The following is a 26,840-nucleotide window of genomic DNA, read 5'->3' as shown; positions in this document are numbered from 1 at the left end:
TCAAGTGATAGGCATCTTTCATTCAGCAGATTTCCAAGTTCTGACAATGGCTGTCAATCACTGACCACACACACTTACTTCCTATTCTCTACCTCAGCATTTTTTACTTAGTGTTGTTTATTTAATACATATTTTACCCTGCCTTTCCTCCACTTACAGTCTCATCCAGGTTCTGATTTTAAAAGTAAGCACAACATTCATGACAAATTATCCAGAGAAATGTATGCTCGCTTTTTTGGTCTTGTGACTCACTGCTGTGACTGTGCATATTTTGCCAAGTAGTGTAGAGTCATGTGCAACTCAGAGCACAATGAAAACATCACATTTTTTATTCTTGGCTATGTTATTGAAAAGCATAGAATTTGAGAATGGTGGAATGAAGAGTATAGGAAGCTAAATATCTGCAAATCCTGACAGTTTACAATAAGCTAATTTAGGATTCCTTCAAACAGTTTGCTTTTTGGTATTTCTTCTCTGCTCTACTTTTTCCCAGCGTATTGGGAATAAGGCAGCTAGGGGTTGATACAAAAAGCTGTAAGAGTAACCCTCTTCAGGTATTAATTGAGTGTGTGGGTGTGTGTGCAGAAGGGAATTGGGTGCATTCTTGCTGCCCATACAACTGCATGTTTGCCTGATCGTCTAACCAAAGTCTGTGTCTATACAACTTGTACACGTGCAGGCTCTATATAGACAATGGGATCAAAGCAAGTGTGGACATAAGGTGATTCTTATCTCTGCACATTCAGTGAATATGTGAAAATGACTTTTGTGTAGAGACAGTCTAGGAGTCTTACAGCAACTTGCCATTTTTGCATTTTGTGTTTTAATAGTTCCTCGTATTTCTTGTAGTTTGGCATGGGCAATATGAAACTTTATATAGTCCCTGAGATCCTTTTAAAATGTTCTTTGAGCAATTTATTAACACATGTGGGGTATGTGTAAGGCATCATAGTCATAGACTTAGCCTCAACTATGTGCATTCATTGAATATATGAAGGACATCCTAAAAGAGTTATGACAATTGAAGTTTGACATTTGTGTTTCTGGAGGAGAGACCAAGTTTCCCTTAAGTACATGAAACTCAAATTAGCTGGGGCCCTCCTACTAATTTAGAACATAAGAACAGCCCCACTGGATCAGGCCATAGGCCCATCTAGTCCAGCTTCCTGTATCTCACAGCAGCCCACCAAATGCCCCAGGGAGCACACCAGATAACAAGAGACCTCATCCTAGTGCCCTCCCTTGCATCTGGCATTCTGACATAACCAATTTCTAAAATCAGGAGGTTGCGCATACACATCATGGCTTGTACCCTGTAATGGATTTTTCCTCCAGAAAATTGTCCAATCCCCTTTTAAAGGCGTCCAGGCCAGTCGCCACCACCACATCATGTGGTAAAGAATTCCACGGACCAACCACACGCCGAGTAGAGAAATATTTTCTTTTGTCTGTTCTAACTCTCCCAACACTCAATTTTAGTGGATGTCCCCTGGTTCTGGTGTTATGTGAGAGTGTAAAGAGCATCTCTCTATCGACTCTGTCCATCCCCTGCATAATTTTGTATGTCTCAATCATGTCCCCCCTCAAGCATCTCTTTTCTAGGCTGAAGAGGCCCAAACGCAATAGGAACACAATAGGACTTACTTCTGAGTAGACCTAGCTAGGATTGTGCCTTTTGTCTTCCAATAGCAGCCAACATTTAGCAGCCAATAGTTAACCCCTGCTAACTGGTAAGAGGCACTTTTTCAAGTGGGTGCTCCTCTTTTATTTAGCAGGGGGGAGAGTAACTGGCCACCTCCCCCCAGCAGTGTCTTTTCTAGTGGCTGTCTGCTGGTGTTGCATCTTTTTAGGTTGTGAGCCCTTTTGGGACAGGGAGTCATTAGCTATTTGGGTTTTTTTTCTGTAAACTGCCTTGGGAACTTTTTGTTGAAAAGCAGTATATAAATACTGTTAATAATAATAATAAGGAAAGTACCCACCCCCCAGGAGGCAGGATGAAAAAGGGGGGTGGCTGAAAAGGAATGGGTATTTTTATTTTTTAATCAACTTTTGGAGACAAAGCCATCAAGAGTGGGCTTTTTTTTTCTTTTTGAAGGGGGAGGAAAAAGAGAAAGGTGAAGATCCTTGGTTAAGCTGACACAGATCCCAAGCCTAGGTAGGTCTACTTAGAAGTAAGTCCTACTTGAGTCAATGGGGCTTACTCCCAGGAAAGTGTAGACAGGATTGCAGCCAGCAAGATTACAAATCATCCCAAAGTAGATGGGGGCTGCTCACACACATACACCCCAACATACAGATTCCACCCCTATTCCCTCCACGTAAGATGGAGGAATGCAGGCTGGGGCATTTGGACACTAAGAGCAGGCTGGGCTCCCCAAGCAGAGGACTTGCTCTTCCCTCCCAGTTTGAATCCTACCAGGAGTGTGCCCTGTGCTGATGAGATGTGGCCCCAGCCAGCCTTCTCTCCCACCTTCCCCCACCATATTTCACATGCCCTCCCCACCTCACACTGCCCCACCCACCTCGTTCTCAGCCAAGGAAAAGCGGCAAGTCAGGAGGCAGCATGTGCAGCTGAGCTGAGCAGCTACCTCTCTCCCCAGATGCCTCCTCCCCACCATGTTTCACATTGCCCCACCCACCTCCTTCACAGCTGAAGAAAAGCAGCATGTAGGGAGGTGGCAGGTGCAGCAGAGCAGAGCAGCTACTCGGTCCTGCAGCTACGGCCACCTCTCTCCTGGAAATGCCTCAGGATGCCCCTGGCAGCTAGCCACGCCTCCCCAGGGAGCCAGGACGAACAGATTGAATACCTCAGGTTTAGGGTATTGTGTTTTGCAATAATCACTTAATAAATTGGGAGCAGACTAAGAATGAAAACCCACAAGGCCTAGGATTCCATTCCAGTGCTGATACAACTAAAACACTAATTTGTAGTATTCACAATTTCCATATGGTGTTTCTAAAGCCCTGTGAAATGCATGCATTTGTATATCTTAAGTCTGGGTGGAAAAGGTGTTAGATCCCCTTCTGTCTCTCCTTTCCCATTTTCATTGTAAAGATATGATGGTGTTATTGGATAAATTATTCATTTTTCTTGCTATTTCCCAAAGCCCAGCTAATTAGGTACTGCACAAATTTGACTCGCACAAGAGGTTTTGAGTCTTGCTATGTTTGCCAACCACAGAATGTAGTGGAATCACCTCACATAACAGCTCTAGAATTAGGTGTGTACTCACTCTCTAGAGCAGCGATTTTCAACCTTTTTCATCTCACCGAACATTTACAAGGCACTAAAATTGTCAAGGCACACCATTAGTTTTTATACAATTGACAAGGCACACCATGATGGGGAGGCTCACACCCCCACTGGCCCTACTAATAAATGATCACACCCCAAATTCCCACAACACACCTGCAGACCATTCGTGGCACACCAGTGTGTTGAAAATCACTGGTTGAAAATTACTGCTTTAGAGATGGATCTCTAGAGCTACAGCAAAAACAAACAGCTATTTCCAGTGGGGCGGGTCTCGTACAACCAGGGAAAGATGGTCTAGAACAGGGGTGGCCAACCTTTCAACTTTAGGGCTCTTGGACCTTTAACAATTATGTAGAAAAGGGAATTTCAGCAGATGTGGTTTGTCATCTCACAGAGGACAAACTGCACCTGCTGAAATTTCCTCTGCAAAATTGTTAAAAGTCTAGAGCCCTAAAGTTGAATGGTTGGCCACCGATGATTTAGAACATCTGGAATTGGAGTAATTAAACTTGTAAATATAGATGGTATTTACATGCTTCTGGTTTTCCTTTGTTCTCATTAAAAAGAAAAAAACATGGGCAAGGAAAAGTTTTTTTTTTGGGGGGGCTAACATTATAGGTCACAGTGAAGGGGAAGAATGATCTTGGCCCCATGATGAATGATGTTGGCTTTGCAGAGTAAAACAGAACAGTTTGTGACTTTGGGAAGCCTTGCCCTTAAGATGTTTAATGAGTCTGTGTGCTCATGGAGTTTAGGGATATCCTTACTGTCCCAAACTGAAGAGCTAGAAACCATCTGTGAAATAGACTACTACAATACCTTGCACTTTTGGATGAAAGTTAAAAAAAAAAGATGAATGTCAAAACATAGCCTTATTTAGCTTGCAAATTTATTTCTGGCAGGCAAAAAATGTAAATATATAACACATGCGAATGTGTGCAAAATGTAAATATAAACAGAAATAAAAGTTAACCTAAGAATGTTGATGAGCATTGTGAAAGTTTAGATGAAATTGGTCAATGCATATAAACAAGGTCTGAAATGTGGTTATAATTGAAAATGGCTGAAAGAGCAAAGCGATGAAACTGAAATGGATGAAAGTCGAGAATGCTATAATGAGAAAAATGAAATCCGAATCTTTTTCAGATTCCTCATGTAATGGGAAAAGTATACTGCTATACAATTTGTTTTGGGGGGCAGTAAAGGTAGAATAACAGGCAGCGGGCTGAAAAGAAAGTTATATATTTTATATAGATCTCAGGAAAACTTTTCTATTTTACATGCAGTTACTAGTTTCAGAGGAACTTTTGCAGCATCATGTAGCCAAAAATACTGGGCAATGTAGCAGGTTTGTATGAGAGGTTGAAGAGTAACCCTATTGTAATCATAGCTTAGGTGAACATTAGCTAGACAAGCTTTATGCAATGCAGAGATATGCTAACTCACTTTTGATATTTTCCAACATCTCTCAATGCCCATTATTCTAGGATAACTAAGTAACTGGGGAAATGGATTTGAGCAGGCAAGTTCACGATACTCCAGACTTTCTCACTTAGGGCACAATTCTAACCAGGTCTACTTAGAAGTAAGTCCTATTTTGTTCAGTAGGGCTTACTCTCAAGAGAGTGTGGTTAGGATTGCAGCCTAACTGTCTGCAAGTCAGTATTTGTTTTAAGTACTTGGCCTTGGCAAATATGTTTAAAATGACCCTTAGTTGGGTCCACTTGCTGTTTTTCCCTACAGTGAGCCAGATATTTGCGTTCCTGATGCAATACTGCAGTTCACCTTATCAAACCTCTGAGGTGCACACTGGTTCTGCTTGTCCCTGATGTTTTCCCTTACTATTTGCTTGACCTTTTCTTGCCTTCTCCCTTTCCTGTTCTCTATTCGAAGCTTGGGGATAAGAAGGGGCATGCAAGAAGTGGGGACAAGGTCTTTGCATGCCTCCCAGCCTCTTCTGTATTTCCACCAATATGTGTATAGGGAACTCTAACACAGAATATCTATTGTTAGTTTCACCTCTGACACCTCCAACAAGAGGAAGAAAAGGTGACAGAAGGGGAAAGCAGTGGAGGCAGCTATCTCTCCTCCCCCCCCCCCCCATTTTAGGCTGGTCAGCAACCTGTTTGCTAGGCAAGCCAGTTTGTCAGAGTTCTGGGTTTTTTATTTAGTGAGAAGGTTTCTGCCATCCTGCTTAGTTTTACTCTTCCTATTATATATATCGGCTAGCTGGAAGGATAGGATAACTACTTTAAATGCCTATGTCCTAAAATCTTTTAAAATCTGATCTTCCTTCTTATTATTTCTATTCCCAACAAACCTCTCCTGAAGATAAAATTCATATTCTATAATATCCAGATAATTTGAGAAATGGCATAAAATGCTTCGTAAACTTTAAATAGAACACTGAAGAGTGTTCCAGGTGGTGAAGTCATCATTTTAAAAATAAGATTTTGGCTTCATTTTATAGAACAGTTGCAGATTCTTAATATATGTGTGAGCAATAATTAGACACTGCTCTTCAGTTCTATAATAGCAAATACAAAGTGAAATAATTTTAAATAGATCAATTTTGTCAGAATGGTAAAGTTCCTTAATACAAACTGACCTCGGCATCCGCAGGGGTTCCATTCCTGGACTGCCGAAATCTGCAAATAATGGAATCCACTGTGAGACTCTCAGAGGACCTGCAGACGTGACCGGAGATGTTCTGAGATGTGGCAAGGCTTGTCAGAGGCCTCAGATGCATTTCCGGTTTTCTTGTCTGCCAAGAAAAAAGTGTGTTTTGTGAGTGGTAGAGAAGGGGGAAGACTGGTTTTAAACATATTATCATTATATTGTTCTTATTAAAAATATTTTAATGATTCTTATTAAAAATATTTTAGTGATCCACCCTTCCATCATGGATCACTCCCATAAAGATTCTCTATCACTGTCATACCTATTGTGCTTTTAGGCAGAAAGGAGGCAAGCCATGTTGATACAAAAGAGATGTGGAGTTCCTTATCTGAGTAAGAGTTAATAATTGGGCATATTTCCACTTGTTTGACCTCATGCTGCTTAAGTCACACATATTGAGGAGGAGTGTAGATTTTGATGGAAAATGAAAAAGGGCAGCAGTTCTGTGATTTTGCATTTTTGAATTATAATGTCACTTCTTTGCCACTGTTGAAAATAATTATTTTATTTTGCAAATCATACTGCAGAGCATGTCAAAAATTGTTAGTGTGATGCTTGACCCAAAGGTCTGCTTGCTTACAAGACCCATCTCCTTCCTGAACAGCTGTGTACCTAAGAGCACCTGTATTGGAAGCCCAGTTACAGCACTGTTATCTTTTCCCCCAGGCTTACTGAAAACTTAAACCTAAGATTCAGGGTTGGGACAGAGTTTTCACATAATATTTCTCCGTTTATGTACCTGTCATCTAGATTTGCTCTCTGATATCACCCAAACCCTTTCCACACATGAGCTTCTGTAGGTCAGGTTTCTTGGTCTTATGGGACTTCTGAAGCTCAGCTGATCCTCTTGTGTTCCTCCATTTTAGGGAAGTAGAGATGTACATGTGTGTCTGTTGTACCTGTCCTGCTTATACTGATGAAGCAACTCAGAACTGAGGAGGAAGGTAACAACACATGCATGGGCTTTCATATACCAGGAACAATGTTACACAAAGAGAATTACATCCCCAATTCACTGGCATGCTAAGCTGAAGTAAACTCACATTGGAGGAATGGGAAGAGAGCCAGGAGAAATCTTTCTAATGGAGCCTTTTCATTACTGGTGCTTTATAAGTTAGTATAGTTTTGGGGCTACTTGAGTATTCCATATATTCTTGATACATAAGAAAATTCCTCTTCTATCAGCCAAGGTGTGCTATTTTCACTTTGTACTTTGGACCTTAATGCCATTCATCTTAGAACAAACAGAAACTCAAGAAAATACATCTTTCTTTGTAGCATAGCAGTGTTCAGTATTTGTGTAACAGCAGCTAATTAAATTGTGAACCCTTTAAACCATTTCTAACATGCAAAGTAGCGAGTGGCTGGTCTGACAGCTTTGTTGTTGAGGCAAGATTTACTAGTTGCTGCCACAAAATGAGTTCGTTTCCCTGGTTTTTCTGAACTGTATTCATGACTTGGAGAACATTCTGATGTGTCCATGATATAGCCTAAGGTTATTATCCACTAGGCAACTTTCTTGTATACAGATAGCTATATAATACTTTTTCATTAGCAGAGGATGAACACTTTAGTCCATCTTTTACAGCAAGACAGACAGCAGTTCTTTACCAGTACATCAGCTTTGTCTGTCTGCCAGCCAAGGTGTGTGCCTTAAGTGCAAGTTTAATGGTTTTTTTTTTATTGTTCATAGAACAGTGATGTGTCATAGGAAGATTGTCAGTGCTGTGCAAACTCAACTTTTAAATGCATAATCATGCTTTTAAAATATATTATTATTTCTACTCATAATAATGAGTATTTTCAACCAACTGCATGCCAAGTGTTTAAAAGCCTTCTGGACAGCATTGTATTTTAATTCATTTTAGAATCTGAGTAACACCTGTAATTAAGGGGAAAACTGAGCCTTGCAGGCTAGATAGGGCTTCCATCTATTGATCTGTGTAAACCTGACTTACACTGTCAGGGGAGAAACAGTCAACTGCTGAGCTGCTTTGTCACTGACATAAGCTGAGAGGATTTTTTTCCCTATACTGTTTATACACCAGTCTATAGACCTGCTGGCTGGTTGAATTTTAAAGAGTGCGGAGGTTTAAAGACTTGTCCCCTGAGGGATGATCTTGCCAGTTGGGAAGCGAGCTGAGGCTGTGTTTTGCAGAAGGTGTGTGTGCACACGTGCTGATTGAGGATAGGGGGAGGGATGGAAGGCAGCAGTAGGAAAGTCTTGTAGTTTGTTTGCCTCTCACAATGTTGCAGGAGGGACAGATACATTTATCCATTACAGTTGCAAACAGTAATATCTGTTTTCTCTCCTTCCTCATTTGTTTATTTTAGGTTGAAAAGCAAAAACATAGTAGGAATGTTATGAATTCTTACAAATATAGTTCCCCAGTCCTGCAAATTTCTGTACTTACTAATCAGTATTATGTTCTAAAAAGATGTGAATTAAGTATGCTTTCAGGGGCTGTGTTAACAACAGACTGTATTTACCTCTGTGGCAGAGGTACTTTTTCATTAGCAGGGGATGAACACTTTAGTTCATCTTTTGCAGCAAGACAGACAGCAGTTCTTTACCAGTACATCAGCTTTGTCTGTCTGCCAGCCAAGGTGTGCCCTGAGTGCAAGTTTAATGGTTTTTTTAATTGTTCATAGAACAGTGATGAGTCATAGGAAACTTGTCAGTGCTGTGCAAACTCAACTTTTAACTGTTTACAATACTCAACTGCTGTTTACAATAAAATCTAATTACTGAAAGCAAAAATGTAGACTTCACTGCCCCAATAGTTTCTATAATGTGAGTAGTTACTTAGCACTGGCTTTGGGGGGGGGGAGGTAGGAGTGACATTACAGTAGTTTGGTATCTGTGTACTATATTTAGATAGTTGCAGGACTCTATATTTATCATCCCCTACTGGTCTCTATCATTCATATCAGTAAATGAGTAGCAGTCTCTTTAGAAAATATTATATGCTCTATTATGGTGGCACTGAGTACATTTGACACTGGCATCCTGCTATGTATGTTATGCAAATTGGATACCAGCCTAAAGAAAGTACACTCTTACCCCCCCCGTATTTTTCCCATCTCTGAACGGATTCGTTGCTTCCCTTACTGCCTTTAACTGTGGTTTTACATCACATGTCTATTAATGCAGACCAGAGTTCCCTCATTAACTTGAAATTGAAACTATGGCTTGAATTGAGTTTGTAAACTGTGTTTTAATGGATCCTTGCTTATTCTAACCATGGCTTGACTCGGTGCAGATGTGATATAAAATCACATTGAAACACAGAAAGGAAGAAGGGGAAGAATTATTCAAGAGAGGGGGAGGGATCCTGTATTCCAGAGCCTTGCTATGAGCTGCCGCTGTGTCTACAGTGAGCTAAGGGAAGATGATTTTTCACAACATTTGTAAGTGCTGGATTCTAAAAACCTTTTCCCTAAATACAGGAGATTACATTGCATGCCATGCTGTCCCGCTTTAATCAGATGCAAATATCTGTAAGATGCTCATGTGAAAGGCAAATAGGCTTTTGTGATCCTACTGCATGCACCAAGATTGTATTCCACTGGGATGCAGAGTATGTATTTGAAATGGTTACAAGTGCTTGCTTAAACTGTGGGAGGAAATATAATCTGATTTAACCTATACAAATTCTCCTGCTAAAAACATTTAGAAATCCCAGGTCAAGTCTCAACAGATGAACACATGGAGCTTCAGTGTGAGCAAAGGTTTTCCTATTTTATTTGGTGCTGGAGACTTTTCCGAGTGTGCAGTGGAGTTCCACATGTGGTGCTGTACTCTGTGTTGAAATGATCAAGGGAAGCCCTGTTCTGTATGCAGTCAACTTTTGTTTGGAATTAATAGAAGTTCAGTGTATCAGAAGTTCAGTAATGGGAAGGAATACTTTTCTATATATCTATATACATATTCTATCTGTATATTCTATATGTATCTCTATATTCTGTATACATTTCTATATATCTGTAAGGGATATATTTTTTAATATTAAGAGAGCGTAGTTGATGTGAAAACATGAACTATTAGCTGTAGTGAAAACTTTCACTCATAATGGAGAACATGTAATGAAGTGTGTGTGTGTGCGCGCGTTCTGAGCTCAACTTCAGTACTGTATTCTGTTCACTCAGAAGATTTACAAACATTTTTTTCAGCTAGTTTGCAAACTGTGTGTTTTCACCATAAGTATATTAATGTGAACTTGGTGTCTGAAATCATGATGAATCAGTGATGCCCTGAAATAAGAATCAGCTAATTCAAATCTTTAAGACTCACCTTTCCAAGAAATATTACCATGAGGCTATTTCAAACTGTAACAGAATCTGAGTAAATCTGTATTTGCTTACATTCATTCCTTGTTATGTATCCCTTAGCCTCCCATCCCTGCTTAAATGTAGATTGTAAGGTCCTTGGGGCAGGGCCATGTCCTTTTTCTTATGTCATCTTTTTAAATGCCCTGCACATTGATGGTGCTTATATACACAGTCAAATAATGTTCTGTGTGACCATCATGTTTTAGAATGAAGGACAGTTCTTTTAAAGAAGGGACATCTGGAAACCATCTTGCACTTTATATTGTAGAGGTGTTGAATGTTTTGGCAATAGGTACTATTATTATACTACCTACTTTTTCAGACATCATGTTGTTTTTAAAACTACTGTAGGTAATTTTTGTAACACATTTTATTTACAAACAGCATCTCAAACAGGGGGAAAAACTTATATCTAAAACACTTTATAGTTCTTGTCAAAACTATAGGAATACCAGGATTATTTTCTTCTTATGTGACAGTGAACTGTGCTTGGAATTTGAACTGGTGTCCTAAAGGGTTAACGGTACAATTTCTGCTTTATACCCAATAAAGAGTTCCAGCTTCTAAAAGCATTAACTTATGAAATGCATATAGAGTTGTTTAGCTCTCAGTAAATTCAGTTTGCTGCCAACTTGGTTCCCCTTTCTCTGCTTGCATTTTAATTGAAACAACATTTGTATTTTTGAGCCAGGATCTGTCAGAAGTCCCTGTGGCTAGTCTGTAGTACAAGTAGCAGCAGACGTGGCCTACCCATATGGTACGGTGCTTCTTGTAAAATCCATATGGCCTTGTTGAAGGGAATCCCAGCAGGGATGTGAAGGGTGTTAATACCCTTCAGGCCAGGCCTTTCCCTCCTGGGGTTTCCATGGCATTGTCTTTGCAATCTGCCAAAGCACAAACTTAATTCCTTTTTAATAATCAATTATTTCAGTCTAGGAACGTGTGCTGTAGGGGTGGGTTTTTTTTGCAGAAAATATTGTTTGATTTTTTGTAATTTTAGAAAGGAATCTGTATTATAGAAGCAAAGAAGTAATTTAAAAACATATCTAACATTTTTTCTTCTGCATTTACAGGAAGTACTCCAGACTGTACCAAAATTCTGCTTTCCCTTTGACGTTGCAAGGTATGTCTTAGTTTTAAGCAAAGTTAGTGCTACATTATATTCCCCCCCCCCCCAACCTGATGCTGGAAAACTCTAAACCTACCTGTCAGCCTGCCATTTTTGGAGTAAATAGAAATGCTTTTGAATTAACAAGGTATATATTCTTATCCTAAACATTCATTTAGAACAGGGGTCTCCAAACTTTTTGGCCAGAGGGCTGCATCAAATATCTGGTGTGGTGTTGAGGGCTGGAAAAAAAAACTTAAATATAAAATTTAAATAAATAAATTAGAGATGGAACTTAGATGAGTGAATAAATGGACACATTCATTTAACCTCTCTGGCCCTCAGAACACCCTTCAGACACAATCAGAGCACAGTTCTGGTCATGTTCAGTTGAGTGGCCCAGATGCTTTCAGGGAGCAAGAGGTTGGCCACGGGCCGGAAAGAGATTTGCTGCGGGCCGCATCTGGCCCCCGGGCCGGGGTTTGGAGACCCCGACTTAGAACAATGGTTCCCAACCTTTACGCAAAGGTTGGGACCATTGTAAGTTTTTCTGGGATGGGGGGATGGTGGCAATGACACTTCCTGGAATGAGCCATGAAAAATGGTTTTTTTAAGTACCTGGAGGTAGCACCAACATTCAGAGGATGCAGGCAGGTGGTGCCCACCTGACCAAAACCAAAGTGGGTTGCAATCACATCAGTGAGCCATTCTGAGCAGTGGGGAGGCCTGCAGAGGGGGCCGTGCCCACAACCCTTTAGGAGGCCGGTGTTACCCCCCAGATACACCTTTTTCACGGAGGTGTGATACAGGAAGTGCCGTCACCATCACCACTGGTCGGCCACTTTCTTTAAGGGAACAGTTAATGATTCTGGTTGCCCAGGTGGAGGAGGGGATCACCAGTCCCAGGTTGTGAACCTCTAATTTAGAATCATATCCCGTTGATTTTTGTGGGACTGAAGTAATGTATAGGATCAGTGGATTGTCTCCTATGGTGTACTTCCTCTGGAGGATAGGAACCTTAAGATATGAGCTGCTAACTCCAGAAACATTAAGAAATGAAGCACTCTGCTAGTGTTGAACTTGTAATCATGTCAATGTAAGTGGAAAAACAGAAACAGGTTGCAATTCTTTGCACACTAACTTGGGAGTAACATCAGTTGATTACAGTGAGACTGACTTCTGAATTAGCATAGATTGCACTGTAAATTGCTGGTGTTGGCAACCTTCAGCCTCGAAAGACTATGGTATCACGCTCTGAAAGGTGGTTCTGGAACAGCGTCTAGTGTGGCTGAAAAGGCCAATTTGGGAGTGACAATCCCTTCCACACTGGGAGCAAGTGCAGTCTGTCCCTGGTCTGTCTCCCTGGCTACGGGCCTTCCTTCTTTGCCTCAGTCTGTTGGCCAAGTGTCTCTTCAAACTGGGAGAGGCCATGCTGCACAGCCTGCCTCCAAGCGGGCTGCTCAGAGGCCAGGGTTTCCCACTTGTTGAGGTCCACTCCTAAGGCCTTCAGATCCCTCTTGCAGATGTCCTTGTATCGCAGCTGTGGTCTGCCTGTAGGGCGCTTTCCTTGCACGAGTTCTCCATAGAGGAGATCCTTTGGGATCCGCCATCATCCATTCTCACGACATGACCGAGCCAACGCAGGCGTCTCTGTTTCAGCAGTGCATACATGCTAGGGATTCTAGCTCGTTCCAGGACTGTGTTGTTTGGAACTTTGTCCTGCCAGGTGATGCCAAGAATGCGTCGGAGGCAGCACATGTGGAAAGCGTTCAGTTTCCTCTCCTGTTGTGAGCGAAGAGTCCATGCTGCAGTACAGAAGTGTACTCAGGACACAAGCTCTGTAAATTGCTAATACTGTATTATCAAAAGATACTACTTATAACTAGATTTTGTTTCTCAGCTCCTTCCAACTGAGTTATAATATGTTTTTGGCAAATAGATAAAATTTGCTTGCCTTATAAAAGTGGTTTTATAGTCCAGCTCAATACTGGACATAATTTTGTTTCTGAAATCCCTTTTTAAATTGTATTTTGAAAAGCATCAGTTTCATTTCAGCATCCAAATCCACTAGGAATCTCTCCTGGCCAAGCCCAGCTGAACTGGAGTGCTACAAAAAGTTCAGCTGGGTTCTTGTGTAGGTATTGTTTATGTCAGTGGCAATTGTGCTGAGTATTTCCTACTGGACTGCATCATAAGAATACACTTGCACAGAGGTGCTTTAAGGGGTAGTTTAAGGATATTGTATGATTCTTACTGTGTTTAACATCTCTACAGTAGGGCTGCAACTTTTAGGTAATTAATTGGGATTTTCTGCTGCTCATTTTGGGCATTTATGTCAGTTGGCTATCTTGTTAGTGAATTCACATGCCTCTAGGTAACAGAACAATTTGTCTTCTTTGTTCAGAAGGCTTCCAAATACTGATCCTGTAACTCGAATACACCAGATTGTATTCAGTCATGCAGATGCAGATTTAAAACCTAGATATCTTTACTATAGTTAATACTAACCATTGAAACTATGATTTTCTAATTCTAGTACCCAGGAATTGCTTTGTATTAACATGACTAAAATTTGTTCAGAAGATAATCTTAATCATAGTTAAAAGAATGGTGGGAGAAATTCAAGAGTAAGAAGGAAGGAAAGGGGACCATAGTTTAGGAGCTGTTTATCTTCTAACTCTTAATCATGGTTAAATAATAATAATAATAATAATAATAAAACTTTATTTTTATCCCGCCCTTCTCCCCAAAGGGACCCAGGGCGGCTAACAACATATAAAACAGATTAAAACATAATTTCACAAACAGATAAAAACATATTAAAAAACACATTAGCAGAACCCATAAAAACAGTAGTCAGATAAAAGTTAGAATAAAAGAGCATAAAACAGCAGTTCTTAGAGGAATCGGGCCTGTAAAAAAGCAACTAAAAGATGTATAAAAGATGTTAAAAAGACCATAAAGTCAGAAGGCTTGGTTAAACAATAAGGTCTTCAGGCCTCGCCGAAAGGTCTCAAGAGAGGGAGCCATTCTCAAGTCAAGGGGAAGGGAGTTCCATAACATTGGTGCCACTACTGAGAAGGCCCTATTTCTTGCCGCCGCCCCACGAACCTCCTTGGGCGGCGGCACTTGTAAAAAGGCCTTCTCTGATGACCTGAGAGGATGAGCCGGATTGTGCGGAAGTAGGCGATCTCTAAGATAACCTGGCCCAGAGCAGTATAGGGCTCTGTCAGGCAGAGTACATGTCAGAGTAAATGTCAGGCAGTTACATGTACTGGCTCTTTCATATACAGCATCTAGCAAGATTTGATTTATGCTGGAAAACAAGGTAATATGAATCAAAGAATGGAGAGATTCTTTGAGAGAGTTTTCAGCAGAAAATTAGGTCATAGTGAAAATGGAACAAAAACAGATTATTATGATTTCTTATACTGTATTTGGGTGAATACATAGTCTTGTGGCATCATAGCTTATTTATCATGGTACAGATTGGGCACCACTTATCTGGAATTCTGATATGTGGAATATTCCAAAATATGGAACTTTTTTGAGTGCTAACGTGACTTTTTTCTTTTTTGCCTATAAAAATAAAATCACAAACTGTACATGCACAAACCTTGTTTTATGCACAAATTATTAAAAAATATTGTATAAAATTACCATCTAGTTATGTGTATAAGGGGTATATGAAACAAATGAATTTTGTGTTTAGACTTAGAGGTCCCATCCCCAAGATTCCTCATTATGTATATGAAAAATCCAATACCCAGAACACTTCTAGTCCCAAGCACTTTGGATAAGGGTGCCCAACCTGTATAAGCATTTGTGATCTAAATCCCACTTAATCACATACTCAAAGTGTTATCCTTAGTGTTACCCTAACTGAGGATAACTCTATATATGTCTGGTAAAGTGAGCTCTAGAGCAGGGGTGTCAAAGTCATTTCACAAAGCAGAACAAATAGCATTCATAACGCCTGCTGAGGGCTGGAAGTGACATCATTAAGTAGGAAGCGATGTCATTAAGCAGACGATGGTCAGAAATAAGCAGTTTGTTCTCTTGTAGAAACTCATTAACTGCAAATGACAAAAGAGAAAATGTGCAAATCTTGATCATATTTCCAAGATATGGGAGAGCCCAATTATTATGCGGGCCACCCTTTCAACTGAGCCGCTTCTGCGGAGGCATGAGATTGCAGTTCAGCAACTGAAAAGTACTCTGCAAAATTGTGTCTTGGTAAAAGTGGAATGGCTGAAAGGTCAACCTGCATGGTAATTGAGCTCTCCCTGCACTTTGATAGTGTCTTTCTTTCTTTCCCTCTTGATCTTCCCTTCCGCTGTAGTGTTCCTTGCCTTCTGAGCCATCCTTCCCCCTCTTTGTCCCAGAGTCTTAGCAGAAGCAGTGGTGAAAGGGCAGTTCTGGGAAAGTCCAAGTATCACATGAACCAGATAAAGAGCTTCCATGGGCTGTGTCCAGCCGTGGGCCTTATAACCCTGCTCTTGACAACCCTGCTCTAGATCCTAAAATTTTTTGCCACAATATATATGTTAGTCTTTAAGTTGCCACATGAGTCTCTGTGTTTTACAACTGATTAACTGCAATCCTAACCCCCAGTTAGGTCGTTGCAAATCCCTTGTGCTTGCCCAGAGGTGTTGCAAACATGCCGTAAGCCATGTCTGCATTGACTCAGGAGCTGGTGGGCCGGCATGCAAACATGCGCCAGCTCCGGAGGCCAAATCTGGCTTTCAATGCAAGCTGAAGATAAGTTCATGCCACTGACATGCGGCTGGCATGGGCGTCTGGGGAGGGCAGGAGAAGGGCAAAATGGGGGCGTGCTGGGGAAGATGGGTGGTGGGTGGGATAGTGGTGGACTGGGCCCGGGAAGTGGGTGGTGCCAGGATCCAGCACTTATGCCTGATCCTAATCCCCTCCTGAGCAGCCTGGCCTTATACTGGCCTGCTTGGATTTGCGGCACTTGTTTTAGTGCTACAGATCCAAGTAGCCCCATTGGGGCAGCTGATTCCCCCTGCTCCTATTTGCACTGCAGCCAGCCATGACCTTGTGTTGGATACAGTGCAGGCTTGCTGGCCTACCTGTTCCAGCACAGATTAGCACTGGGCTGCCCCAGAACTACCTTGCTGAAGTTAACTGTGTGTGGTAACTTGGTGCTTGACTGATTAAGGGTATAATCCTAACCAGGTCTACTCAGAAGTAAGTTCTCTTTTGTTCAGTGGGACTTACTCTCAGGAAAGTGTGGTTAGGATTGCAGCCTTAGGTGCTGTTATGTATTGTGCCTTTAAGGGACAGGCCAAAATTTGAGTGCAAGGCCTAACAGTTCAGTCCTTCTGCAGAGGCCTTGGTGAGTGTTTGGACCCAAGAGGAGAGGCTAAGGCAAAAAGGTACTGGAATTTAGATATCACAATTATGTAAGAATTTAATGGCGCAATCCTAAAGCATCCTTGGGCTTGTGCAAGTCCCTTTTACCGGCCCAGGAGGGTTGCTACATGCCTTAAAGCACGTTTGCGCCTCTTCAGGAGCATACCGCACCAGCGCATGGAGATGTGGTGGAGCATGGAGGCTGCATCCAGCCTCCGTGGCGGCTTGCCCCAGGTAGCTTGCATTGGTTGAGCTTGGCCGATGCAGGGGTCTGGGGAGGGCAGGGAGGAGACGGGAAGGAGGTATTCAGGGGTGGAGAAGGGTGGGCTGGTGCGGAGAGGGAGTCGGGCTGGGATCCAGCTGGATCCCAACCCTGCTCCCTGAGCAGCATGGAGGGGCTGTAAGCTGCTCCGCTCTCCTCGGACTCATGCCACTTCTGGAGGTGGTGTAAGTCCAAGGAGACCCATTGGGGCTGTGGTAGCTTAACTGGGGGTAAGGGGAAGAGTTTCCCCTTGCCTCTGACTGAGCTACTTTGGAGCACTGTCTTGTGTTGGATATAGCGCAGGCCTCCTGGCTTGCCTGTTCCAGTGCAAGATAGAATTGCACTGTATTTTGATTATTTGCTTTAGGGCACAATCCTAACCCCTTATGTCAGTGGTTTCCAGCACTGGCATAGCGGTACCAATGGGACATGTGCTGCATCCTGCAGTTGGGTGGCACTCACAGAGGCCTCCTCATATTTGTTCCCTTCCCTCGGAGTTTCATTGCCCTTATGTCAGTGCTGGAAAGCACTGACATAAGGGGTTAGGATTGTGCCCTTAGTTGTTCAATAAACAATGATTGTTCAATAAACAATGAAGTGCAGTTTCTCTCTCATTAGCAAATATTGCTAACTAGCCTATGCCTCCTATTGACATAGCATGGTGCAGCCCAACCCAATTTATTTTACTTTAATGTAAATCATACTGAGTTTTGGGTGGTTTACTTACAAGTAAGAGCACATAGGATGTAACTGTAGTATTGAAATAGATAAGCCATTTATGTTATGTATAATGTAAGTTTTGTCTGTATGCCACAGAATCTAACATTTGCTACTGAAGGTGTGGCAGAAGAAAACTACAGAAATATGAAAGCACATGAGGCTCTCTTGCTGCCATCCAGTGGTTAGGAATTAATTAAATATCAATAAATGATTATTTGAACTGCTGAGTAATGATAGCCAAGGACAATACTGTGCAGGGATTTGTATGAGAGTATATGGCAAAAGTTTTACAGGAATATATATAGTTGCAGGCAAATGGAGGAAGTATCTGTTTGCTGGTATGCGGTTAATTATTTTTTTCTATTAAAAAGAATTTTCTTTTGCACATTGAAAATTTCTTTTTTTTGCAACAAAACAATTGCTGCATCATTTTCTGTTGCAAACCAAAAAAGGTATTGATGTTCTAAATTGTGCATCATGCCTATATGATTGTGTTTTTAAAAACCAGAACACTTGCAAAATCTCAAGCAATTTACTCAAAAGCTTATGTAAACTGAGCTAAAACGTCCACCGGACAGTGAAGGATACATTGTGTCCTGTATGGAGTAAATTTCAGTTTCTAAGAGCATTGGGTTAGCCGATGTAAAGAAGATGTCGAAGATGTAAAGAAATCTTTGTTTTAGAAACACTTAAATGAAATGAGGTGACGTCCTATATAATTAAATACATAAATTATATTTAATGAAGAGTTGCATAGATGGAGTTGTATCACACTATTTAAATAAAACATTATTCAGACACAGAATAGATTGTATATAGATGGTAGATTTCTCCCTTTGCATATATTCTAGTGCAGTGTTTCTGAAACTGTGGGTTGGGACCCACCAGGTGGGTCACGAGCCAATTTCAGGTGGATCACCATTCATTTAATTGCAGTGTGCATTTTATGTTTAATACATTTTTTTTAAACAGAAAAGCAACTGCTTGGGAGAGTTAGTAGAGTTCTTTATTTTAAATAAATTTTTAAACATGCTTATTGTAAACTTTTAATGTATTTAATTAGATTTGAATTTGTTGTATGGTAGGTGTTAAGCATTTTTCTGCTTGATGATGTCACTTCTGGCCATGACAGCACTACAAGGCTACTGACATTTCTGGTGGGTCCTGAGAGATTGTCATTATAAAAAGTGGGTCCCGGTGCTAAAATGTTTGAGAAGCACTGTTCTAGTGATCTTTAGGAATATGATTCTGTACTTTTCCATCCACAATGAATTACTAATTTGCCACACAAAAATCACATTGAAGGCAAGACATTGTGAGTGTTTATATTGAGCGTGGATGGCTTTTCAACAATCGCTTCAGTATCTCTGGGAATCAGAATTTGGTCTCATATCTTCAGGCTTTTCACAGCCCTCAAGATAGCTAGCTAGGAATAGGGTGAAACATTTTTACTATTAAAGTTGAAATTATTAGTCCTTAAACGATCTAAAGATCTGTTTGTTGCTTATATGCTGCATTGTTTGTGTTTGCATAATGTATGCATTAATGATGTCCAGTTACATGTGAATGCTAGCAATTCCACTAACTGCATTTTGGGAACATATGAAAACAGGTTTTTGCTCACTTCTTAGACATACAGCAATACCTTGCACTTTTTTCTGGCTAGGGACCAGAATATGGACAAAAGTTTTTTAAAAAATGACAAAACATAGCCTTATCTAGCTTGTGAATTTATTTTGGCTGGCCAAAACATAAATACTATGCAGCACATGCAAATGTGTGCAAATCCTAAGTAAACAGAAGAAAAATACACATTAAGGATATCAATGAATATGGATGGTTGGATGAAATCAGATGAAAGAGGAAAGCACATAGATGAAAGCTAAAATGTGGTTAAATTGAAAATGGTTGAAAGAACTAAGCGATGAAAGTCCAGGTGTTGCTGTATGTAAGTGTGAATATCAGTATCACTGATGATAGAAATGATCAGTTTTTACACATTTGTTGTGACGTGTATGGGACTGGAAAATTCATCAATCTTTTTAAACTTTAATTTACAAATTCTTTCATTCTCATTGTACTGTTTAGATTATTCAGTATAATTTCATCATTCTTGCTGAATTCTAATACTCCTGTTTAGTTAAAAAGTAACAAAAACCGTTCTAGTTTCCAAGTAATCTAGTGTATACATGCAAGTGGAATAAAACTGTTGATCCAAAACTGTTCTCTGGCTTAGACTGTGTTCTTGTCTGTGCAGTTGAGAATCACTGCTTCTCAAAGTTCCATGCCCTGTTTCCATAATATTACACTATTGTGGTGGGAAGCAACAAGAAATGTAAAGATCTAGATGTAATTGTGGCTATGTTCACTGTGTTTACCAAATTCTAGTCTAGGAAAAGCCCCAGAGTTCTTAAGGTTCCAAGGCAACCTGAAGTTGGAACCTGCAGCTTTAAACATTGAGAGTAGCCACAGGAATTATCAGATCAATGTACTTTAGTCTGGAGGTATACACTTATTCCCAGTGAATACTGTCATCAGGAATACCAAAATTGTCTCCCAAAATCTGAAGGCAGTGGTGGTACTCTTTACAACAGTCCCACTATACTTATTCCACTAGAATGGATTTAAAATATAAGCATAACTATTCAATGCTAAAATTATATCACAAGTTCTGTATGGCATTCCAATTTGGCACAATGCTGTGGGCCACTTGATAGAGCGGATTCAAGCCTCCTTCCTACGTAAAATCTTAGGACTTCCTAGTTGTATTCCTTATGCCACCCTCTGGCTAGAGACTGACCAACCTCAGCCTCCCCGATCCTTGTAGCCATTGGCCACGGCTCCCCATTACAACACCTCACCTCAGTTACCCCCAAAATGGGAATGAAGGTGTTATAATTATACACTAGAAACAAGGCTGCCAGCACTCTGAGGCTGCAATCCTAACCACACTTGCCTGAGAGTAAGCCCCATTGAACAAAATAGGACTTACTTTTGAGTAGACCTGGTTAGGATTGTGCCCTGAGTTTGTTAGCAGTACACCTGGAGGGATTTGGAAAGGGAGGGGGGAAGTGATGAATCTGCTGGGGGAGGGGAAGATTTGTTCTGTGTGTATCTGCTAATTGCAAACTGATGCAAACTGAGACCTAGAGACTATGTGGCTGGAATCCTAACCCCACTTTCCTGGGAGTAAGTCCCATTGAACACAATAGGACTTACTTCCGAGTAGACCTAGCTAGGAATGTGCCTTTTGTCTTACAATAGCAGCCATCAGAGTACCCCCCTCCCCAAAGGAGGCAGGAGGAAAAAGGGGAATGGCTAAAAAGGAATGGGGATTTAAATTTTTAATCAATTTTTGGAGACAAAGCCATCAAGAGTGACTTTTTTCTCTTTTTTTGGAGGAAAAAGAGAAAGGTGAGCTTCTTGGTTCTTGGTTAAGCTGACACAGATCCCAAGCCTATGTAGGTCTACTCAGAATTAAGCCCCATTTGAGTCAATGGGGCTTACTCCCAGGAGAGTGTGGAAAGGATTGCAGCCACACCCAGCAAGATTACAGCTCACCCCAAAGTAGATGGGGGCTGCTCACACACATACACCCAGCATGCAGATGCCACCCCTGCTTCCCCCAGGCAAGACAGAGGAATGCAGGCTTGGGGCATTTGGACACTAAGAGCAGGCTGGGCTCCCCAAGTGGAGGACTTACTCTTCCCTCCCGCTTTGAAGCCTGCCAGGAATGCCCCTGTGCTGATTGAGATACAGCACCTCCGAACCCTTCTCTCCTCCATCCTTGACCAATCCCAGGATCCCCAGGGTGAGGGGCACACTGGGAAATGTAGTCCTTGTGGCAAGGTTGCACATGGAGAGAGCTCCATGATGAGATGCAGCACCTCTGCCTGCCCAGCCAGCCTTCTCTCCCACCTCCCCCCCCCCCATGTTTCACAGCCCTCCTAGCCTCACGCCTACCTTTCATACTTGTGTTGGCTCATCCGAGCTAACGCTTGGAGCTGGGGGGAAGCCGGCGTGGAAGCTTATGTCAGCCTCCACAGGCCGGTGCTTCTCAGAGCACCGGCTTGGCTTCCCATCGAGGAGGCGCAAATGTGCCTTAAGGCACATTTGTGACCCTTGCAGGCCAACCCAAGGGACTTGAGCCAGCATAGGGCGCAGTTAGGATTGCGTCGTATGATAATTTGCTCTATACATTCATAATTTTCTAAACTTTTGTCATGCTCATACAAATATTAACTACTGATATAATGCCAATAAAGGTTAACTAACTAACTAACTAATAACTATTAACTACTGATTTATGATGTAACCTTAATTCTTTTCTTAAAATTATCTTGTATGGTGGTACGATAAATGCAGCATACTAAAGCAGTGGTATTTAATGGCTTATTGACACCCATAACTTTTGTGTAAGAACTCTCTGTCATCTGAATGACTCTACATTCCTAAACCATTACAGAGGCTCATATAAATTTACAGCAAAATGCATTCTTCCTCCAAGGGCAAACCAGCTATATTTGATTCTGATAGTGTGTATTTTTGTACCTAAGGGGAGGCAATTCTACAGTTTGGCATCAAAGAGAGCTTTATATTAGGTCTTGATAATAAGCATAGCAGTGTAAATGCTCCCTATCTGAAGTGTCTGAAGTGTTTCATTGTCTGAGGTGCATTCCCCCTCTTTTAAATATTTATTTAAAATTTTATGTATTCATATGATATATTGTAATAACCTTGAAAGAACCATTTGTCTGTTTGATCAATGAACTGTTGGTATGCATTGTTCAGTGTTTAATGATTTATTATTTTTACTAAAATCATAAAAACACACAAGTCAGGCATTGCATATAAACAAGTGAAGGAGTATGAGCATAAATGTTAGTTTGCTTCTTGCTCATTCAGTTGAGAAAAGGAGCCAATTTTGATAAACAGTTTTGACCTTATGATATTATAAATAACCCAATTTAGAGACCAATCCTGGACTTGGCACCGTGGATTCGTGCTGCCGCACACTGTTGCAAACGTGCCTTATGGCGTTAGCCCAGCTCCCGTCAGTGCTTGGTTAGCACCAGGCTAGTGCAGGGTGGGCACCCAGCCTCCGCTGCTTGGCAGTCATACAGATACATAGTTCCTGGATACATAGTTGCTCTTGGATTCCCAGGTGGTTGAGGTGAGAGGAGCCTTTGCTCAGCTTCAGCTGATTTGATAGCTGCAACCGTATCTGAGACTACCACGTTCAGACTTGGCCATGGTGTTCCATGCCCTGCCTAGAACATCTAGATTAGACTAGATTACTGCAATGTGTTGTACAATACTGCCTTTGAAGATTGTCTGGAAACTGCAATTATTGCAGAATGTGGCTGACCGTGTGGTTGTGGGGACTGTTTAGTTTGGCTCAGCTGTTGCTTCAGCTGCAACACTGGCTGCTGGTTTATTTCTAGGCACAACTCAAGGTGCTAGTTTTGAATTTTAAGGCCCTTTGAGGCTTGGGACCAGGGTATTTGAGGGACCACCTTCTTTTGTATAATCTGAACTGTTGAGACCTTGAAGCAGCTGACAAGCCCAGCTGAGTGATTCCACCTGCTCTTGGTGTGAGCAAGAAGCATCTTGGCTGCCCTCCGTGTGAGAGATGGAGCTGCTTGTCAGCCTGCATGGGAGAACTGGAGGCCAGAAGTGAGACCAAACCAGGAAGATCCATTCTGAAATGTTGTTGGTTCTTGAAAGAGAGAACCTCTATGATTGTAAAAATTCCCTTAAGGGATTTAGAAATGCCTGCCTATGTAAACCGCCTTGAATAAAGTCAGGGGAGTAATCCGATGACCAGAAAGGCAGTGTATAAATACCGAGTTGTTGTTGTTGCTGCTGCTATTAACTGTCCTCTGAGGTCATCAGAGGGAGCCGTTTTAACCATACTGTCATTGATGGAGATGTGGGGAATGATGGAGAGAATCAGGTCTTCTTGGTAGCAGTGCCCCAGTTGTAGAGTTCCCTCCGCTTGGAATTAAGAACAGCTCCTTTCTTGGACATCTTTTAACAGAGCCGTAAGACCATTTTATTCAGGATGACATTTGATAGCTGATGGGATGGACTGGTGTTTTTAATTAAATGTTATTGTAATTGCTTTTATCTGATCCATCTGTTAATTATTTTACCTGATGTTTTAAAAGTTTTAAATTATTATTTTGCTTAAATTTTGTAAGCCACCTTGATTGGATAAAGCCGGGATAAAAAGTCTTCAAATAAATAGTCAATTACACACATAGCAGTGAAAGCTAATGAAAGAAATAACAGTAAGGAATGTATATTCTAAGCAGGCAACCACAGTTTCCCATATTCTCTCAGTAATTCTTCATGTTATGTCCCAAGAAGCCAGAGACACATCAACTTGATCAGTCTCCTGTGCATGTTTTGTTTCTTTAGTTTCTGTGAATATTAGACAAGATAAGTTCTGAGGTATCAGTCTTACACTTTGGAGAGCAGGTTTCAACTTTCATCTTAACTGTAGTGCTTGCTGAATAGGATGTGGGAAGTTAATCCTTCTGCTTTTAGTTTATAAGTAAGGTAAATTGTACAACGTTTTGCATTTTTTAATCCTGTTTAATAATATAGTAGTTAGAATAAGATCAGAATTGAGATTTCAATGTATTGTGTTGGATTTCCATGCTAAATAGTTCTAGTTCCTAAATAGCACAAATCTTAGCCAAATATAGGAGGAAGGGGCTGTTGGTGCTGAGGGGTAGGTAGTCAAGAGGCTAGAGTGCTGGAGGTTGCATCCTATTGGAATGGGTCCAAAATTTGGAAGGACTGGCAGAACTTACAGGATGTGTAGACAGACAGAGAGCTGGGTAGTGAAGATACTTTGAGGGCATCTGGGCTGGCAGGTGAACAAGGCCAAACCCTGAAAGTATTGATAGCCATGTCAGGGAAAACTAATGCATTGCTCACGTAGGTGAAACTGCAAGAACCTGGGAGAAAAAGAAAAATACTTCAGTCTTCTCTGCAGCCCTGAATAGCTCACCACAAGGGTGGCAGAATGCATCTCAGGAGTCTCCTGCTCCTAGATGCTTGTAACAGGTCAATATACAATCATTCATCATTGGCACCCTTCAGTCTCGGGAGACTATGGTATCGCACTCTGAAAAGTGGTTCTGGAAAAGCGTCTAGTGTGGCTGAAGAGGCCAATTCGGGAGTGACAATCCCTTCCACACTGGGAGCAAATGTAAACTACTGTTTCCCGTGTTGTGCTGATGCTGTATGGCGAAGTTGGAGTGTCCTCTCCAGTGCGTGAAGCCTGGGTAAAGAAGGTATGGAGGATAGGCTGTTACCCATGCAGCAAATCCCCTCTCTCCACATCGCTGAAACTGTCCAATGGAATGGCAGAAGCCAATGCGGTTGGTTCCAGCGGCATCACAGGAGTTGCCAGAACGTGACTGTATACTGCCGTGAACTACTTTATGATGGGAATATATTCCAGAGACACCATCATATTGTGAAATTTCGCAGTGTGAATCCAATAATGTGTTGTTTTTCATAATTTGTTCTAAAACCTCAACTTCTGCCCTAGAACTAAACAATTTCCCTCTCTAAAGAGTGATTTAAAAGATAACTGCTGTAGGGCCATTGTTATGTTAAACATGCAACTTTAGAGCTTCTTAAGTTTGCATTGTCATCCTGTTGCTTTTTCCCAAAAACACACAGAGCCACAATGTTAAACACACTACTATTGGATGAGATGCAGCCAAATGCTTGTAGTTGCTGATTGATTTATCTGTCACCCACATGGTTCTGTTGGAGGCAGTCATAAGCCCGTCATATAGTAACCTAACATAGAGTGAGCCTTATTTTGCCATGGTGAGGCTATTGTAATTGCATTGTGAGCCCATCGTAAGGTAGGGGCCTACTGTCCCCACTGCAATGATATTCATGACTGCAATAATATCTGTGTACTCCTTGGTAAATCTTAAAATGCAGTCAATTTTATTTCCTGGCTACATGTAAAGTTTTGACCATCCAAATGGACTAGGGATTCAAGAATTATTTCCTTAGTTTATCTCTTAGTGGCAGAGCCCATTCCTATGCCTAGTACCTTTTTGAAGTGAAATGGGATTACACATAATTGCCACTTGTGCCATGGAAACATAGGACTAATAACAGAACAATTACCTATAGTAGAAGAAATAGGCGAAGAAATAGTGGTCTTCAAGACCTGCAAGAAATAGACGACGCACGCAAAACAGCTGTCATCGACATGGAGCTGAGCAGACTGCAGATGGACATCATCGCCCTTCAAGAGACTAGGCTGCCAGATTCCGGATCTGTCAAGGAGAGAAATTTCTCATTTTTCTGGCAGGGAAAACCACCAAACGAAACCAGGGAACATGGTGTTGGCTTTGCGGTCAGAAATACCCTGCTGAAATCCATCATCCCACCTACTGTGGGAAGTGAAAGAATTTTGTCCCTGCAGTTCCAGTCATCAGCAGGACCTGTCACTCTCATCAGTGCTTATGCACCGACTCTGTCGTCTCCAGCAGAAGCCAAAGACAAATTCTATGATGACCTGGCCACCACTGTCAAGAAAATCCCTGTAAAAGAGCCATTGTTCATCCTCGGCGATTTCAATGCTAGAGTTGGTGCTGATAACAGTTCATGGCCCACTTGCTTAGGTCAGTTTGGCACTGGGAGGATGAACGAAAATGGCCAACGCCTGCTAGAGTTTTGCTGTCATCACGGTCTCTGTGTCAGCAACACGTTCTTCAACACAAAGCCCCAACATAGAGTCTCTTGGAGACATCCAAGATCAAAGCACTGGCACCAGCTCGACGTGATCCTCACCAGACGCTCCAGCCTTCCCAGCATCAAGATCACACGCAGTTATCATGGTGCAGCCTGCGACACTGACCACTCCCTGGTGTGCAGCAGAGTGAAACTGCAAACAAAGCGACTGTATCACACAAAAAAGGAAGGAAGACCTCGCATTGATACCAGCAAGACTCAGGATCAGAGAAAAGTGGAGGAATTTGCACAAGCGCTTGAGGAATCTCTTCCAGGCCCGGCCGACGCAAACACATCCAACAGATGGGAACATTTCAAGAATACCGTTTACA

The 26,840-nt window shown here is 41.5% G+C and overlaps 1 protein-coding gene across 2 annotated transcripts in view; it reads left to right on the top strand.

Moving 5' to 3' along the window:
• DENND1B (DENN domain containing 1B) overlaps window positions 1-26,840 on the top strand; it is a 251,161-nt gene that overhangs the window by 64,527 nt on the left and 159,794 nt on the right. For both annotated transcript variants that reach the window (XM_066623653.1, XM_066623652.1), the window contains exon 4: window positions 11,341-11,390. In XM_066623653.1, coding sequence (XP_066479750.1) covers window positions 11,341-11,390 — 50 coding nt within the window. The remainder of the gene's footprint in view (window positions 1-11,340; window positions 11,391-26,840) is intronic.

The sequence above is a fragment of the Tiliqua scincoides genome, chromosome 4 (assembly GCF_035046505.1).
Source record: "Tiliqua scincoides isolate rTilSci1 chromosome 4, rTilSci1.hap2, whole genome shotgun sequence".
NCBI lineage: Eukaryota > Metazoa > Chordata > Lepidosauria > Squamata > Scincidae > Tiliqua > Tiliqua scincoides.
Note: the sequence above shows the minus strand (reverse complement) of the source record. Positions and strands in the feature narration are given on the sequence as shown.